This window comes from Chiloscyllium punctatum, chromosome 26 (assembly GCF_047496795.1).
Source record: "Chiloscyllium punctatum isolate Juve2018m chromosome 26, sChiPun1.3, whole genome shotgun sequence".
NCBI lineage: Eukaryota > Metazoa > Chordata > Chondrichthyes > Orectolobiformes > Hemiscylliidae > Chiloscyllium > Chiloscyllium punctatum.
Window position 1 is genome coordinate 55,284,431 of NC_092764.1, and position 18,506 is coordinate 55,302,936.

General features: G+C 40.1%; 1 protein-coding gene across 1 annotated transcript in view; it reads left to right on the forward strand.

The window, feature by feature from the left end:
• Positions 1 to 18,506, forward strand: part of carmil2 (capping protein regulator and myosin 1 linker 2) — a 197,408-nt gene that overhangs the window by 114,164 nt on the left and 64,738 nt on the right. The window contains exons 20-24 of the mRNA XM_072547440.1: positions 8,296 to 8,350; positions 10,700 to 10,872; positions 12,724 to 12,792; positions 16,659 to 16,752; positions 16,887 to 16,985. Coding sequence (XP_072403541.1) covers positions 8,296 to 8,350; positions 10,700 to 10,872; positions 12,724 to 12,792; positions 16,659 to 16,752; positions 16,887 to 16,985 — 490 coding nt within the window. The remainder of the gene's footprint in view (positions 1 to 8,295; positions 8,351 to 10,699; positions 10,873 to 12,723; positions 12,793 to 16,658; positions 16,753 to 16,886; positions 16,986 to 18,506) is intronic.

Below are 18,506 nucleotides of genomic sequence, written 5' to 3' on the forward strand. Positions count from 1 at the left end.
TTTCTACCTCACATTTCTCTGCATTGAAATTTGTTTTTCAGGTGGCTAAATTTGGCCAAATTGTCAATGTCCATCTGAAATCATTCAGCATCATCCTCACAATTCACTATTCTCCCTAGCTTAGTATCATCTGCAAATTTAGAGATTTTGCCCTCAACACCCATCTCCAAATTGTTTATATAAATCAGAAAGCAAGGCCCCAGTACGAGTCCTTGGGGAATACCACTTTCAATTCATCTCCAATCTGAGAAATGCCCATCTATACTTACCCTGTTTCCTATCTTTCAGCCAACTTCTAATCCATGCCACAAAGGATCCATCAATCCCAAACATTTGAAATTTGCTAACCAATCTGTCATGTCGCACTGTATCAAATGTTTTCTGAAAGTTCAAATGTACAACATACACAGCACTCCCCTCATCCACTGCCTGTATCACCTTGCCAAAGAACTCAATTAAATTTGTCAGACATGACTGCCCCTTAACAAAGCCGTGTTTGCTGTCTAGTATTAATTGATTTTTCTGTGTGTATTTACTGTATCCTGTATTATGTCCTGTGTCAGTTTTCCCACTAGTGAGGTCAAGCTGACAGTTTGTAGTTTCCTGAGTTACCCTTTGTCCTTTTCTTAAACAACAGTGTCACATTTATAATCCTACAATACCCTGGGACTAATCCTGTCTTCAGGAAGGCCTGGAAAATTTCTTTCAACAGCTCTGCAATTTGCTCCTTTAACTCTCTCACTGCGTCCTGGCCTGGTGACTTCTCTACCTGGTGTGCTGCCAGCCTTTTTAAAATCTCTTCGTTATCATTATACTGTTCAGTTGCTCAACACCCAAGTTTTCAACTAGGCCATTGTCACCATCGTCTAATTTGTGCAAAATGTTCATTTAGTACCTCTGCCATATTCTTTGTTTCAGTGAGCAGCTTATCCCGTTTGTTCCTTATGGGCCCTACTCTATGCTTTTCTGATATTTTACTGTTAACATGCTCGAAGAGCATTTTACTATTTGTTTTAGAACAGCCTGCTATCTTTCCTCATGCTTCCTTGCTTCCTTCTGTAGCCTTAGCCTCTCTCATGCATTTTAGACAGTCTTCCTGATTTCTATTGTTGTTATTATTCCAATATGCATCATATGCCTCCTTTCTCTTCTTTATTTTCTCATTGATATCCTTAATTGTCCAGTGTTCTCTAGGTTTGGATACTCCATATGTATTTCTCATGGGTATGTACCTAGCTTGCAATCTGTTAATCTCCCTTTTGAAATTCTCCCATTTCAAAGTTTGGGAGAAGATTTGTAGCTCAGGGGCTTGGGTTGTTGTGGTTCTGTTCGCCAAGCTGGGAATTTGTCTTGCAAATGTTTCATCCCCTGTCTAGGTGACATCCTCAGTGCTTGGGAGCCTCCTGTGAAGCGCGAACTGACAACCGGAAGCGGCAGAGACAGGCCACTATAAATGCCGGAGGAAACAGCACAGAAGCGCTTCACAGGAGGCTCCCAAGCACTGAGGATGTCACCTAGACAGGGGACGAAACGTTTGCAAGACAAATTCCCAGCTCGGCGAACAGAACCACAACATTCTCCCATTTTTTTCATCCTTTATTGTATCTATCAAAATGCATTTTCAGTCAATGTATTCAGTTCAATGTTTAGACCTTTTCCGGTTCAGGATCCTAATTATTCACTGATTTTTATCCTTTTCCAATTTAATATTGGGAAATAGCAATCTGACATTCTTCACTTGGCTTGCCTCATTTTCTAGTACCAGATCCAGCTCAAACTCCCCCCCTGGTAGGGCTGGAAATATGTCACATTGACATGTGAGAAATGGTTGAAAACTCTGGGTCTGTACTTAGTGGAGTTTAGAAGGAGGAAGCAGGATCTGATTGAAGCATACAGAATGCTAAGAGGCGTGGATAGAGTGGATGTGGAGAAGATATTTCCACTTGTAGGACAGGCTAGTTCCCAAGGACACAGCCTCAAAGTGAAGGGAAGACCCTTTAGAACTTAGCTGAAGAGGAATTTCTTCAGTCTCCCGGAGGCTGGTTAATCTGTGGAAGCCATTGTGGCAGAAGGCTGTGGAGACCAAGTCATTGAATGTATGTAAGGCAGAGATAGATTCTTGATTGGTAAGAGGATCAAGGTTTACGAGGGAGAAGTTAGGAGAATGAGGTCGAGAAACATACTAACATTGATTGAATTCTGGAGCAGACCTGAAGGGCTGATGACTTCATTCTGCTCCTTTATCTTCTGGTCATACATCTTATCTCTCAATATTCTAAACGCAAGCTCAATCTGTTCAACGTTTGGTCACAGGATAATCCCTGGGAATCAGTAATGTAATGCTTTTAATGTAATTATGTACTTTCCCAAATAAAGAAGGCAGAACTGTATACAGTTCTCTACCAGTCGTCTCACTAATTCAGTGTACAATTGTAGCAAAACGTCACTACTGTTATATTCCATTCCCCTTTCAATAAGCAACAACGCTCTAATTGTGTTCCTAATTAGTTGCATACCAATATCTTGTGATTCATTTATCAAATATCCAGATCCCTCTATGCCACCAATCTTTCCCTACTTAAATAGCATGCTGCTTTTTTATTCTTCTTGCCAAAATGGACAAGTTGACATTTTCACACAATAAACTGCCAAATTGCTATCCATTTACTTAAACTATTTGTGTCAGTTTGTAGTCTCCATAGGTAGTTGTCTTGCTTACTTTATATCATCATCAAATTTCACAACCATACATTAAATCTTGTCATCATGTCATTAATATAGTATGTAATTAGTTGAGATCCCAGCAGTGATCACTGTGTCGCCTCACTTATTAGTTCAAGGTTTCATTCTGCCAAGATGTGTGGCAGTTGATGTGCTACGGTTTCGCCACACTTATAGATGCCCTTTCCCAGTCCATCCTCGAAGTCCTTTGTCAACCAGCAATTGGTCATAGAAGTAGGATTGTGTCATTGGAAATCTCTAGCCATACTCTTGCATGCAAGTAGAAGTTAAAAGATGTTCATCTAGCACTTGCACAAGGATAGGTGCCCTTCTGTGGCTGAAATTATAGCTCAAATTGAAATTGATCAGTTATACTGAACAGATTGTTAGGAACCATTCTACTCACTTATTGGGGAAAAGATGCCCTGAGCCTTGTCTGCTTCACTTCCAGTGATTGGATAACCACATCTCAGAGGGATCACCTTCTGTAGTGGAAATACACAAAAGCTACAAGTTGTAAAGTTTGGAACCTAGAATGGGCACAATCTGTTAGTGAATGCCCAGACTGTCAAGCTGCAGGGGGAGGCAATGACTCAGGTAATGTTCTGGGAACCCTGGCAGATGGGTTAAAATTCAGTAAAACTCTGGAATTAAAGGTGAAATGACGACCATGTAGCCACTATCAGGAGAAACCCATCTGGTTCACTAACATCCTTTAGTGAAGGAAACTGTAATCCTTACCTGGTGTAGCCAGCATGAGACTGCAGACCCACACCAGTGTGGTTGGCTCTTAACTGCCTTCTGGGATGAGCAATAAATGCTAGCCTAGGCAGCGACCCCCTCACCCATGAATGAATTTTTTAAAAATGTTGCTGGAGAATTCCTGTGATATGACATTAACAGCATCACTCTGAGTAACAGCTGGAGAAGTGGGGAGCTCAATGACCAATGAGGCGCTGTAACTTCTTGTGGAAGGGAAAATCAGACAAAAAGCACAAAGCTCACCCAGTTAGATTTGCTATCAAGAATGAACTTGTTGCCCAGCTTCATGAGCTCCATCTTGAAAGTAATGAATGCCTTATGACTCTTATTGTCAAACTGGGAAGGAGCCAATAGGTCACCATGTTCAGTGCATTCATGCCAACTCTAGACACTGACAAAACCAAGGAAGATTTCTGTGCCACACTTGATAATTGATGTTTCTAATGGGAAGCAGCCTTAATTTTCTTGGAGACTTCAATGTCAGAATTGGAAAAGATTCTAATCTAAGGAATGGAACCACAGACAGGGAAGGAATTGCTAATGTCAACTCCTGAAGGCAATTTTCTCCTTACCAAAAGCAGAGAATATGCACATCACTAATAGCCTATTCTGTCAGAAGAAGTACAAACCATCACATAACACTCTCAGTCAAGTGGAACCTACTCAATTGCATTATCAGCCATGCCCAAAATTACATGCATATTCACACCATCTGAGTACGGCTAATGACTGCTTGACCAATTACCCAATTATTCATATAATCGTGTCCAGCAACCTGGTGTCCCAAATAACAGATGCAACAGCAAAAGGCCCAATGAAAGAGCAACATTGAAGCTTTGAATAATCCAATAAAAAGAGATCAATTTCAACAATGCCTTAGGGAAAAAAAAATTAACTTCAAGCATCCATGTATCCTTGGCATTTGGAATGTCCTTAAACCCAACACAATCAGTATCTGCAAAGAGACACTTGGGATTTTCTGCCAAGAAATATCAGCACTGCTTTGATTAAAAATGTTCAGGATATCAATTAACTCATTGATTGAAAGAACAAAACTTTCTGTGCCTGGCACAATGACTCAAACTCAAAACAAAGGCAATTAGCTTATAACAAAGAAAGGCAGAGATGCAAAAGAGCATCTAAGATACGAAAACATGTTGTAGGCAGACAAACAATGCATTGAGTATAGGAGTTGAGAGGTCATGTTGCAGCTGTTCAGGGCATTGGGTAGGCCATTTTTGGTACACTGCATTCAATTCTGGTCTCCCTGTTATAGAAAAGGTTTTGTTAAACTTGAAAGGGTTCAGAAAACATTTACAAGAATGCAGCCAGGATTGGAGGGTTTGAGCTATAGGGAGAGGCTGAATAGGCCAGGGATATTTTGTCTGGAGAATTAGAGGCTGTGAGGGGTGACCTTATAGAGGTTTACAAAATCATGGGGGGCATGGATAGGGTGAATGATCAAGATTTTTTCCCCAGGGTAGTCGAGTCCAAAACGAAAGGGCAAAATTTTAAGACGAGAGGGGAATGATTTAAAAGGGACCTGAAGGGCAACTTTTTTATGCGTATATGGAATGAGCTGCCAGAGGAAGTGATGGAGGCTGGTACAATTAGAACATTTAAAAGGCATCTGGATAGGTACATGAATAGAAAGGGTTTAGTATGATTTGGGCCAAATGCTGACAAATGGGACAAAATAATTTAGGAAATCTAGTCAGCATGGATGAGTTTGACTGAATGTGGTACATCTCTATGACTGATTCTAAGCTAAAAGAAATGTAACATCTCACTGACATAAATTACATAGTGGTTTCCTCATTGCCACAAAGGCCATTTATGGGATAACTATTCAAAGAGCCTTAGATTAGAGATGCTTGGGCTAATTTCCTTGAGGAAGGGAAAGCTAAAAACCATCAGTCTGGACAGAATAGATCAACCATTATTCTCATTGGCAGAAGAGTGAAGAACAAGAGTACCTCAATGTGAGGTGAAAGGTAAAAGAACAAATGATGACCCAAGGACAAATATCTTTATGCGATGAATAAATAGGATTGAAATTACACTGCCTGAGAGACTCTCGTGGAGGTAGATTCAATAATCATTTTTAAAGAGTAGTTGGATAACCTTCAGGTAGTACAGAAATAGGGCTTGTGTGTGGGACTAGCTGAATCCCTGTTACAGAGAGCCAGCACAAACATGCAAGCTGAATGGTCTCCTTCTGTGATTCTATGGTTAAAAAAGTAACAAAATTAAGGCAAAAGTTATGATCTAAATGCTCAGTCTGGAAAGCTGTAAAGCACTAATCAAAAGGAGTGATTTCATTGAGCTTCATTGGAACACTGCAGGAGGCTGAAGGTAGAGAGATCACCGTCACAACAAGATGAACAATTAAAATAATCATGCAACTAGAAGCTTACAGTTATACTTAAAGAATGAGTAAAGATATTTTGCAAAGCAGTCATTCAATCTGCATCTGGTCTCCCCACTATTGTGGGGAGAATCATAGAGGAGACCACATTGTGAACAGTGAATGCAGTAGATTAAACTGAAAGAAGTTTAAGTAAATTGTTGTTTCATCTGGAAGCAATGTTTGAGGCCTTGAAATGTGAGAAGGAAGAAAGTAAAAGGGCAGGAGGCACACCTCCTGTATTTGCATGGGAAGATGCCATGGGGAAAGGAGAGTTTATTGAGGTGAATGAGAAGTGATCCAAAATATCATGTTGGGAATCACAACTTTTGGAGTGCTGAAGTGGAAAGGAACAGAAGATGCATCAGTATAATTGATACTTTATTAATATGGAAAAACATTCTAATTGGAGGGGCTGGGAAAAACTGATGTTGAATCAAAGGAGGAGATATTAAAAACTTGGCCAAAGCAGCAAGTTTAAGAGGTATAAGTATTCAAGAGACAACCATGTTTGGAATATGGGTAATCATGTTGAGTTTATGTAAGCAGCTGGTAACACTGGGGCCACACAAGAGAAACATAGGGCCCAATCATCAACAGTGTCACCACCATTGTTGATTTCCTCATTGCCCTACCTCTGACCAGTTATATCAACAATTTGAACAATAGACCAAGTCCTTTTTGTTTGGAGTGTCAGAGGCTGAGAGGTGACCTTATAGAGGTTTATAAAATCATGAGGGGCATGGATAGGGTGACTGATCAAAAATGATGTGACTTGGTTTAAAAATATAAAATCCTGAATAGGATAGATGTGAAGAGGCTATTTCCTCTATTGGGAGAATATAGAACTAGGAGTCACAATTTCTTTCTCTGAGGTCTGAGTGTCTTTGGAACTCTGTTCTTGTGAAAGTAATGGTTGAATATTTCTAAGGCAGAAATAGTTTCTTGTTAAATCAGGCATTGAAAGGTTAGCAGGGTAGATGGGAATGTGGATTTGATATTGCAATCAGATAAGCCGTGATCTTATTGAATAGTGGAGCAAGCTCGAGGGGTGAAGTGCCTACTCCTGCTCCTAATTTGTATTTTTGTTAAAGGCAGTCAGTACCTGAAGGGGTTAATTTGCATCTTCCAATCAGAATTTAAAGGACTGTTTCTTGGAGGAGCTCACCAAAATTGTGGGGTGGGATCCTATCAGAGTCGCAGAGAAGTCCCAAATGGTGATTGTTCAAAGTGGATAAAATAAGGTATTGCATTTTGGTAAAATGAGAAAGGGCTATACTTATGCATTTTATGGTAGGCCCTGTGTAGTATTATCGAACAGAGAGATCTAGGGGTTCAGGTACATACTTCTTTGAAAGTTGCATCTCAGGTAGAGAGGGTTGTTAAGAATGCGTTCAGCACATTTGCCTTCATTGCTGAGACCATTGTCACTATATTAAGGTTCCACAGGATGTTGGTGAGGCCACTTTTGGAGTATTGTGTACAATTCTGGTCAACCTGCTATAGAAAGGATATTTTTAAATTGGAGAGGGTTCGGAAAAGATTTACAAGAATATTGCTGGGACTGAAGGGTTTGAGTTATAAGGAGAGGCTGGATAAGCTGAGACTTTTTTCCCCTGGAGTGAAGGAGATTGTGGAATGACCTTTATAGAGATTCATAAAATCATGAGGGGCATAGATAAGGTGAATAACAAAGGTATTTTCTCTAAGGTGGGGGAGTTCCAAACTAAATGGTATATTTTTAAGGTGAGAGGAGAAAGATTTAAAACGGACCTGCGGGGCAACTTTTTTTACTTGGAGGGTAGTTCATATATGGAATGAGCCACCAGAGTGGTATTTTCTGGTAGAGTTACAACATTTAAGACATTTGGACAGGTACATGAATAGGAAAGATTTAGAGGGATTTGGGCCAAATACAGGCAAGTCGGACTGGTTTATATAGAGAAATTTGGTCAGCATGGATGAGTTGGATTGAAGGGTCTGTTTCCATGCTGTATGACTCTGTGTTTGGTGGCCACATTTGAGGCAGTGGAAATGATGGATGGTGATCTGGTGGAGTAGAAGACTAAGGGAACTCAATCATGGTCTTGGGGGAGGGGAAGTGGCCAGAGCCGAAACGCATGATATAGATTGGACATGGTTGAGGGCCCTGTCAATTGCTTTGGTACAATCCTTCCTTAAGTAATAAAAAAAAACTTGTAGCAAAAGTGTTGTTATGGAACCTTACAGTGACATATGGTATGAGAAGAGTCATGAAGGTAGCAGAGAAGAGACTGGATGGCTGGTGAGGGGAGGAAAATGAGGTTGAGGTGGTGAGAAACTGGCTAAGACCTTTTTTTAATGAAACAGGTGCTTATGTTCTGGACTCACTTGAATTATTCTTAAACCTGTGTTAATATTTTCAGAGCCTTGGCTGATGTTCTGCACAGGATTGTCCAACTCATCCAGGATGAAGAATGTGTAAGTTTTTTTTATTGTCCTCTTAAAATTATTGAAGTTGTACAAGGAGATTAAAACAAAAGAAAATGGTGGAAATGTTCAGCAGGTCAGGCAGCATTTAATATTAATGTTTTGGCTCAATAATATTTCATCCGAATGGATAGAATTTATAGGTGTGTTGGTTTTAAGAACTGAAAGTGGAGAAATTTGGGAAAAGACAAAACTAAAGATGTGCAATAAGGCAGAAGACAGGGAAGGTTAACTGGCAAAAGATTTCATGGTAGAGAACTGATGCAAAGCCACAAATTAGATTACTGACAGTGTGGAAACAGACCCTTCAGCCCAACAAGTCCACACCAACCCGCTGAAGCGTATACCACCCAGACCCATACTCCTACATTTATCCCTTCACCTAATACTAATGGCAATTTAGCATGGCCAATTCACCTAACCTGCATATTTTTGGATTGTGGGAGGAAACCGGAGCACCCCCACGCAGACACGGGGAGAATGCGCAAACTCCACACAGAGAGTCGCCTGAGGTGGGAATTGGACTCGGGTCTCTGGCGCTGTGAGGCAGCAGTGCTAACCACTGTGCCACCGTGACGCCCACAAATCTCAACCATTATCTCTGTTCCACTCTTTACTGGTGTTACCAGACCTGCTGTGTATTTCCAGGTTTTTCTGTTTTTATTATTGTTTCTTCAGTTCGTATTATTAAGTAACCATTATCAGTTTGGATCCGGTTCGAAAGGAAAGGCACTTTGCAAGTTGTGTACAGTTTTGCTCTCTTACCTGAGAAAGGGTAAGTTTATCATAGAGAGACTGCAATGAAGGTTCACCTGATTTCTGGAAATGGTAAGATTGTACCCATGAGGAGAGGCAGCATCCAAGGAGCTCCGTGCTGCCTGAACTGCTGTGCTCTTCCAGCACACCTAATCCAGAATCTGGTTTCCAGCATCTGCAGTCATTGTTCTTACCCCGTGAGGAGAGACTGAGGCAGCTGAGCCGATGTTCACTTGAATTTAGATGATTGAGAGGTAATCTCATTGAAGCATACATGATTCTTAGAAAGCATAACAGGGTAAATGCAGCAAGATGTGGACTATGGAACAACGAGACTTGGGCTAGAATAAGAGAGAGGCCATTTGTACTTTATTGAGAAAGTATTTCTTCACTCAGAAGCGGTGAATCTTTAGAAATTTTGACACCGGAGGGCTCAGTCATTGAATATATTTGGGACTGAAATTTAAACATTTATAGAAATTAAAGATATCAAGGGATACCAATGTATTAAAATAGCATTGAAATGTAAAGTCAGCCATGGTCTAGCTGAATAGTGGATCAGGTTCACTCTACCAAACAGCCCACACTGTTCCTACTTCATGTGTTCCTAAATATTTTCAGAATATTCAGTAAAAGATTCCAATTGCAGATTCACAATATTTTCCAGCAAAAATATTATAACTGCTGAAGGAAAACAAATTCTGTGCTTGGGAGACCACAACTGCAGTTTTATTTTGAGAGGCTATATCTGACCGTGTTTCCAGATACTTCACTTCACACTTTATATTGAGATTCTTAGTTACATTTCATGTTAATTGGGATGTTTTGGAAATAACCAATTTAGGTACAGTTTTAAAAATGATTTTATTTAAGATATTTTGTTTGACTTTGGTTCTTGTGATGATGTGGAATAGTCAGTATTCTAATTTACTTCTCCATTGGAGTGTAAGACGGGGCTTTTATATCCCCTATTCTTCACAGTATAAGTTCCTGATTTGCCATTTGCTGCCACATAGAGTCTAGATGGAATGTATAATGACTGTAATGAGGTCAGCCAGGTGGACCTCAAAGAATATGGTCCAATTGGGGAGTCCAGGCTGACAGATAAAAAGAGGAGCATCAGGATTTGAGGTTTGTCCTCATTTCCCTGAAAACTGGTTGAACGTTAGGTTTAGGGCCTGGCTTTGCCATTCCTCTTCCTTGTAAAATTGCTGTTTTTTTTTGTATACAGCTGTTAATGTTAATTGTTTTGTAAACTGTGTATTGTTTAATAAAATATTATAAAAAGAGGAGCCTCAAACATCCTGTTCACTCTGAGGGACCTGGACCTCCCATGTGTAATTAAAGGGTGACTTGTAATGGGATACAGAAGGCTGGTTCTTGGCAAAGAGGAATTAATATATCTTCCTCACAGTTGTTGATAAAGTGGCACTGAACAGTGACTGAAGCTCACAAGTAAGTCGGTTACTTACACTTTTAAATTACGTAGGGAGGCAAAGGAAAGACATTGGAACGTAATGTGGTAAATGCACATTTACAATGTAAAAGTAAATAAATAACAAACTTTCCTGCTTTTCCTTTCAGCCCCTCCAGTCTTTATCAGTTGCTGATTCACGATTAAAATCTGGAACCAATGTTCTCATTAATGCTCTGGGCAGCAACACCTGCTTAAAAAAGATTGACATCAGTGGCAATGCCATGGGGGACACTGGAGCAAAGATGTTGGCCAAAGCTTTACAAATTAACACAAGTCTTAGGTATGTGTGGTTTGTGCTTCATGTGGGTGAGCTCTTCATGTCACTTTGGCTATTCATCAGTAGGTGTGAAAACTTACCACACCTCAATGTTTTTACAAGACTGAAAAGCTTCTTGAAAAGACAAAACTGCACTATGAGCATAGCACAACACAACATACTTCATTTCAAATGAGTCCGTGAAGCAACCAAACCTGATGTACTTCAATTTGGTATTAATGGAATGTGCTGGTGGAACCAAGCAGGTCAGGTAGTATCTGTGGATAGTTGAACAGAATTAACATTTTGAGTCCTATGTGACTTCTTCAGAAAAGAGGAATCTAGAAATGTAATGGGTTCCATGCTTTTGAAAAGGAGAGAGGGGCTCATGAAACAAAAGGGAAGCTCACATACAGGTAGGGGGGGGGCGAGGGAAACTACAGACCAAGAAGTTGCAGATCAAAAGAAAAAGGGAGTGGGGTAACAGTTGTAGAGGAAAAGTACAAAATATTTGTCCAGGGCCAATTCTTCTGAGTTTCTCCCGTATATTCTGTTTTTATTTCAGATCTCCAGCACCCACCGTGTTTTACTGTTTTATTATTGAGGGTAGTGTTGTCCTTTTCCTAGAGACTATGATTAGAACTCGTTACTTCATGTGTAACCACAAAGTTGAACCACAGATGGAGGCATAACTAACAATGCTGATCTTGTATTTCAATCAAGCTGATGATTACAAGTGCATCAAATGGCAATTTCATGATATAGTGAGAGCAAACAATACCTACAAGCATTGATTGAATAGTTTTCCAGTCAGTAAAAGTTGATCTATATTTAATAAACCATTGGTGATCGGCATCATTGTTATTAGTACATTGATGAGGAAATCAAAACACATCTGAGATATCTAATGTTTGGCTGTCCAGCCCCTGACTCTCACAATATCTATATTATCTTAAAATGGAAATGTGCAATAATTACAATGCTGAGATATCATTCAATATCAAGGTTAACAATTGCTGAGGGAGTGTAAAAATCTGAAGACTATGCCATAAATTTTCTGTGCACTTTAAATTCTGGCATTATTGTCGTCATTGTTTTCAAAAGCTAAATAATATATGGTACTGTTCAAACAAGATCTTCTGGCCTTGTTGTTGGCAAGTTTGGAGGCAAGGAGAGCATTTAATTAGGCAGGGTAGTGTTTTAACCCAAATCTGTTGCCTTCATACCTCTGCCAGAATTAAGTTTTTTGGGGTGAATTCTAGGCCTATGAAAGACCACTTAAGGGCGCTAACCCAGCTTTAAAGAATTGTGTTGCATGTGTTGTGCATGACAGGTCAAACTGTGAAGGCATCTGCCCTGGCTTCCAACCTCTTCTGGTTCTCCCCTCTATTCCACACCCCATGAGCACACACAACATTCCTGAACCTGGATCCTTCATGATCCTCAGACTCAGATTTCCCTTAGGCAATAGCCATGGCCTTTTCAGTGGCAGTGTTAAGAACAAGAGCTGCCTGCCTCTGACTGTCTGGCCACTGTCACCAGATAGGATATCTGTCACCATTGTTTTGATGCCAGGGTAAGACCCACCATTTGGCTTGTTACTGCCTGATTAGCATGTGGTTCAACAGCCTTCCCAAAAAGGGAGACTGCGCATCCCTCACCAGACTTTCAGTTGGCATGCTTAGGGGGTCCTACCCTCTGTTGCTGTAAGGTGATCAGGATTAGCAATTATGACCATAGTGTAAATTACATATTATCTGTGAATCTCATTTTTCATCTCTAACCAACTGAAGTTTTTCCACTCAAACTGTAGCTGAAGGATGTAGTGAATGGAGATAAAGCTGAAAATGACCGTTTTGATTTTGTTCATGGCAGAACTGTGATTTGGGACAGAAACAGTACTACAGCTGTGGGATTCCTGGATGTTGCAAGTGCTCTGGAGAGGTAATTATCACATAGCGTATTATAAATTATTATCTCTTGCCATGTTTAATTCTGTAATAAAACATTGGAAAACAAAAAAAATCCTGCTTTTGTTATCTTTGTTGACCTGTGAAAGATCTAATTCAAATTTACAAGGTACTATTCACCTTTTTCAGAAATATGTAAGAGTTTAATAAAAAGCAATTTAAGTAAAATGAGTTATTCCTATTGCACTGTAATTGTCATTGGTCCTTCTGTATGTTGCATTTATAGTCTTTTAAAAAAAAAATTCCAGAATATGATTTTGGCAGCAAAGACTAAGGAATTTCAGATTAACACGTTTGAGTGTTAATCACATTTTGCTCTCATTCCTTCCATTATGTATTTTTGCCACACATTTGCACATATACCTGCAAAGTAGAAAGCAGGTGATATTCTCCATTCCATTCTAATGTTTATCTTTAGTCATCCTCAAACTGAAGTACGTTAGAATCGTCATTGGCAATCATTCTCTAATGCATACGATTGTTTACCTTGGAAATTCCATGTCATTGGTGGTCTTGGATTCTGTGGGTGATGTGCCCAATTGTAGAGCCACATCTCTGACCACATGTTTAACAAGTGTTTCTGGGAGGTGGAAATGGTCCATGGCCTTGGGATCTTTAGCATTCTATTCACTGGTTCCTTTTCCAAAGTTCCTCTTGCCAACGGTCCTCAAATAATTGTGTCTCTTCTGGAATTTTCTCCAAGTCTTTTCCTTCTCCCATACATTGATATCCATGTTGCATTTCTTGAGGAAAACCATAGAATCTTTGAAATGCTGCTGTGGTTCTTCTCTTGTTCATATACCTTCCTCGAACTGGGTGATGATTTGCTTTGGTAGTCTGAATTTGAGCATCCTAATCCCGTAGCCAACCACGCGGAGTTGGTTTTGAATTATCGTGACCTCAAAGCTGGTGCGATTAGCTGCTTTAAGGACACTGATTTTAGTATGCCTGTCCTCCCAGCTGACGCAGAGAATCTGTCCCAAACAGCATTGGTTGTACTTCTCAAGGGTCTCGAGGTGTCATCTGGATATAGTCCAAATCCCAGAACCACATAGAAGAGCCAGAAGGGTAATTGACTTATATGCGAAGATCTTGGTTTCAGAATGGATGTCATGGTCATCGAAGACTCTCATCCTTAGGCATCCAAAGGTGGGGCTTTCAGTTTAGGATGTTATGTTGAATCTCGGCATCGATGTGAGCCTTAGATAAGAGTTAGCTTTCTAGGTGAGGGCATTGTTACACACTTGGGTGGATATTTCTGTTGATTGTAATGGAGGGATGGACCGAATGTTGACCTGGGACAGGTTAGTAAAGGACTTCAGTCTTCTTGAGATTGCAACTTAGACCAGTTCCTTTAAATGCTTCCTAGTATGGCAGAAGTTGAAGCCACCATTGGACACATGAAGAATGGAAAAACTGCAGTAATAGACAGGCTTCAGCAGAGATTTTTCAAACTTGGAGGAACAGAGCTGACCCATGATCTCCATCAACTAGTCCTGAAAATCTGAGACAAAGAATAAATCCCTGCCAATCTCAGATTTGCCATTGTCACCATCTTTAGGAAGAGTCAAGATGGACTGTGGGAACTATTGTGGAATCTCCCTACTCTTCATCGTCAGAATAATCATCATCTGAATCTTCACTAGGTGCCTACTCCCAGTGTCTGAGGAAATCCCTTCCTGAAAGCCAGTATGGTTTATGAGCTAACCGTAGAACTATGGATATGATTTTCACTGGTTAGCAAGAGAAATGCTGGGAAAAAAGCAAGTACATGGTCTTCATCAGTCTGACCAAATTGGGAAGTGCTGTGAAAGAACCTATCAAAGACCAGCTGGCTAAATAAATTCTTCGACACCCTCTGTCTTCTCCACAATAAGATGTTGATCATGGTAAAAGACAGAATCCTTTGAGGTCAAGCAGGGATGTGTCATCATCCCTACCCTTTTCTCCATCTTTGACAGACCATTCTTCATCTTGTTAAGAACAAGCTTCCCAGTAGTGTGAACATTGTGTACAGGACAGAGGGAAACTTTTCAACCTCAACTCATTGAAATACAAGAAGAAAACAATGGCAATTTCGCTTGTGGAACTTCAGTATACAGATAACAACATCATTGCTGCTCTCTCAGAAGAGAACATGTGAATTGTCCACAGTTGGCGTATCAGCTGCTTTTCCTTCCATTCCACTTAGCATCTGTCACTATCAGTACAGAAACCTACAAAATGGCGAAACTTACCAAATCTCCAATGTGCCAGTCTTGTTGAAAGACTGGAATTTTGTTCGGGGTAAATGAAATATAGTATTAAATATAAGTATCCAAACAACCCACGCAATACAGGGTCAGAAGTAAACCATTTGGCCCTCTCCAGTCCACTCTGCCATTCAGTAAGATCCTGACTGTTCTGTCTGTGTTTCAAATTCTACATTCCATCTACCTTCAGTAACCTCAATTCTCTTGTCTCTGTGTCTATTTAACCCTGCCTTTAAAAATAACTGATGATTTGCCTCCACTCCACCTGAGACTCAAAGTTCCAAGTTGCAGAATATCAAAAGAAAACGTTACCCTCATCTGTGTCCTAAAAGGGTACCCTAAATTTAAAACCTCTTGGTTCTGAAAGGATACCCCATCCCCCAAAACAAAAGAGGAAACTTCCTTTCCATGGCTAACCTTGTCAAGATTATTCAAGATCTTATAAGCTTCAGTCAAGCCACCCTCACTCTTGTAAACTCTATAGGAAACAAACCCAGCCTGTCCAATTTAACCCAATAACACAACCAACTCATTTTAGGAATCAATCCAATAAACCTCCTCTGAATCTCTTCTTATGCATTCATGCCTTCCTTAAGTAAGCAAACTGCGCACATATTCGAGATGTGGTTTCACCCATGCCCAATAAAACTGAGGCTGAATATCTTTAATTATAAGTTCAATATCTCTCCTAATAAAAGACAGCATTCCATTAGCCTTCCCTGATTACATGCTGTATCTGCATGTTAACCATTTTTACTTCACGCACCAGAACATCTTATCCCTCTGCACCTCAGAATTCTGCAGTAGGTTTCCATTTAAATACTACTCCTGCATTTCATTCTTCCTGCCAAGATGAACAATTTCACATCTTCCCACATTATTCCCCCATTTGTAAGATTTTTGTCCATTCACTCAGCTTAAAATATGGATGATTTCAGGAGCATTATCATGCAGTTCACTCTAAGATCTAATATACTTTGCTTATTGTCAATTATGTATGAAAAAACCCTTGGAATAAGCAAAGGACTTAACATGAATAGCCATATATTCAAACACCCAATAGTGTTTCTTGAAATGGAGCTTGCAGCAAACAAATATTTAAAAATCAAAGAGTTTAGAATAGTCAAAAAAAACTGAGGAACTTAAAGCCCATCTCTGCTATTTGAGAAATGCGTTTGCAGTAGGATGAGGTAAAAACATACAAAAACAGGAAGTGCTAGAGAAACTCAGCAGGTCTTGCAGCATCTGTAGAGAGAAAAACGGTAAACGTTTTGAATCCTGTGCCCTTTCATTAGACGTTACTGGACAGAGAAAAACAAAATTAATATTTTGTGTCCAGTAACGTCTGATGAAAGGGCACAGGATTCAAAGCATTTACTGTTTTTCTCTCTACAGATGCTGCCAGATACGCTGACGTTCTCAAGCACTTAGTTTTTGTTTCAAAGTTCCAACATCTGCCATTTCTTAATTTTGTTATAGATTTTTAAAAAGTTGGTGTAATGACCAAAAGGTCTTTGTGTTCTCTCCCTAGTTCCTTCTGTGACATGAATGCCAAAACATAATCATCAACTTTCACTTTATTTTCCAGGAATTATATGCTGAGATCAATGCCTTTCCCAATGAGTGATATGTCCCAGGCTTATCGTAGCAATCCAGAGAAAACCGATGAAGCGCTGCAGAAAGTAAAACTTATCACTATTCTATTTGTGACAGCATTGTATAATAGTCAATGTTGTGATTTTTGAATCTGCACTGGTCTGGAAATGAATAACATTAAGTATAACGCTTATTTATAAGACCAATTTCTGATTTCCAGATACAATCGTATCTCTTACGGAATAATCAGATTAAGAAATTTTCGCCAGAGCAGGCCTTTCGATTGCAAGAGAGAATTGTAACTAGTTCCACACAGCAGGTAAGGAGTCATTTCCTTATTGATAGGTAAATCATAATTTATTAATTCTCATCTAACATATTGCAATTGTGAATTATTGTCTGAAATCTCTGCATTCAGAAAAGCCATGCCAGAGATATTTGTATCATCAATAGCCACAGGTGAAGTGACGGAAGACTGGAGGTAGGCTAACATGGTGCCACTATTTAACAAAGGTGGTAAGGAAAAGCCAGGGAATTATAGACCAGTGAGCCTGACATTGGTGGTGGGCAAGTTGTCAGATGGAATCCTGAGGGACAGGATTTACATGTATTGGGAAAGGCAGGGACTAATTCGGGATAGTCAACATAGCTTTGTGCATGGGAAATCATGTCTCTCGAACTTGATAGAGCTTTTTGAAGAAGTAACAAAGACGATTGATGAAGGCAGAGTGGGGACGTGACCTATATGGACTCCAGTAAGGCATTCGACAAGATTCCTCATGGGAGACTGGTTAGCAAGGTTAGATCTCATGGATTACAGGGAGAACTGGCCATTTGGATACAGAACTAGCTTGAAGGTAGAAGACAGAGGGTGGTGGTGGTGGAGGGTTGCTTTTCAGACTGGAGGCCTGTGACCAGTGGAGTGCCACAAGGATCGATGCTGGGTTCTTTTCATCATTTATATAAATGATTTGGAGGTGTACATGGGAAGTATCATTAGTAAGTTTGCAGATGACACCAAAGTTGGAGGGTGTAGTGGACAGCGAAAAAGGTTACCTCAGAGTATAACAGGATCTTGATCAGATGGGCCAATGGGCTGAGGAGTGGCAGATGGAGTTTAATATAGATAAATGTGAGTGCTGTATTTTGGGAAGGCAAATCAGAGCAGGACTTAAATACTTAATGGTAAGGTCCTGGAGAGTGTTGATGAACAAAGAGACCTTTGAGTGCAGGTTCATAGCTCCTTGAAAGTGGAATCTCAGGTAGATAGAATAGTGAAGAATGCATTTGGTATGTTGTCCTTTATTGATCAGAGTATTGATTATAGGAGTTGCGAGGTCACGTTGCGGCTGTACAGGACATTGGTTAGGCCACTTTTGGAATATTGTGTGCAATTCTGGTCTCCTTCGTATTGGGAGAATGTTGTGAGACTTGAAATGGTTCAGAAAAGATTTACAAGGGTGTTGCCAGCATTGGAGGACTTGAGCTTTAGGGAGAGATTGAATAGGCTGGTGCTGCTTTCCCTGGAGCATTGGAGGCTGTGGCGTGACCATATAGAGGTTTATAAAATCATGTGGATAGGATAAATAGACAAAGTCTTTTCCCTGATGTGAGGGAGTCCAGAATTAGAGGGCACAGGTTTAAGGTGAGAGGGGAAAGATATAAAAAAGGACCTAAGGGCCTCTTTTTCACACAGAGGGTGGTGTGTTTATGGAATGAACTGGCAGAGGAAGTGGTGGAGGTTAGTACAATTGCAACATTTAAAAGACATCTGGATGGCTATATGAATAGGAAGGGTTTGGAGGGATGTAGACCAGGTGCTGGCAAATGGAACTAGATT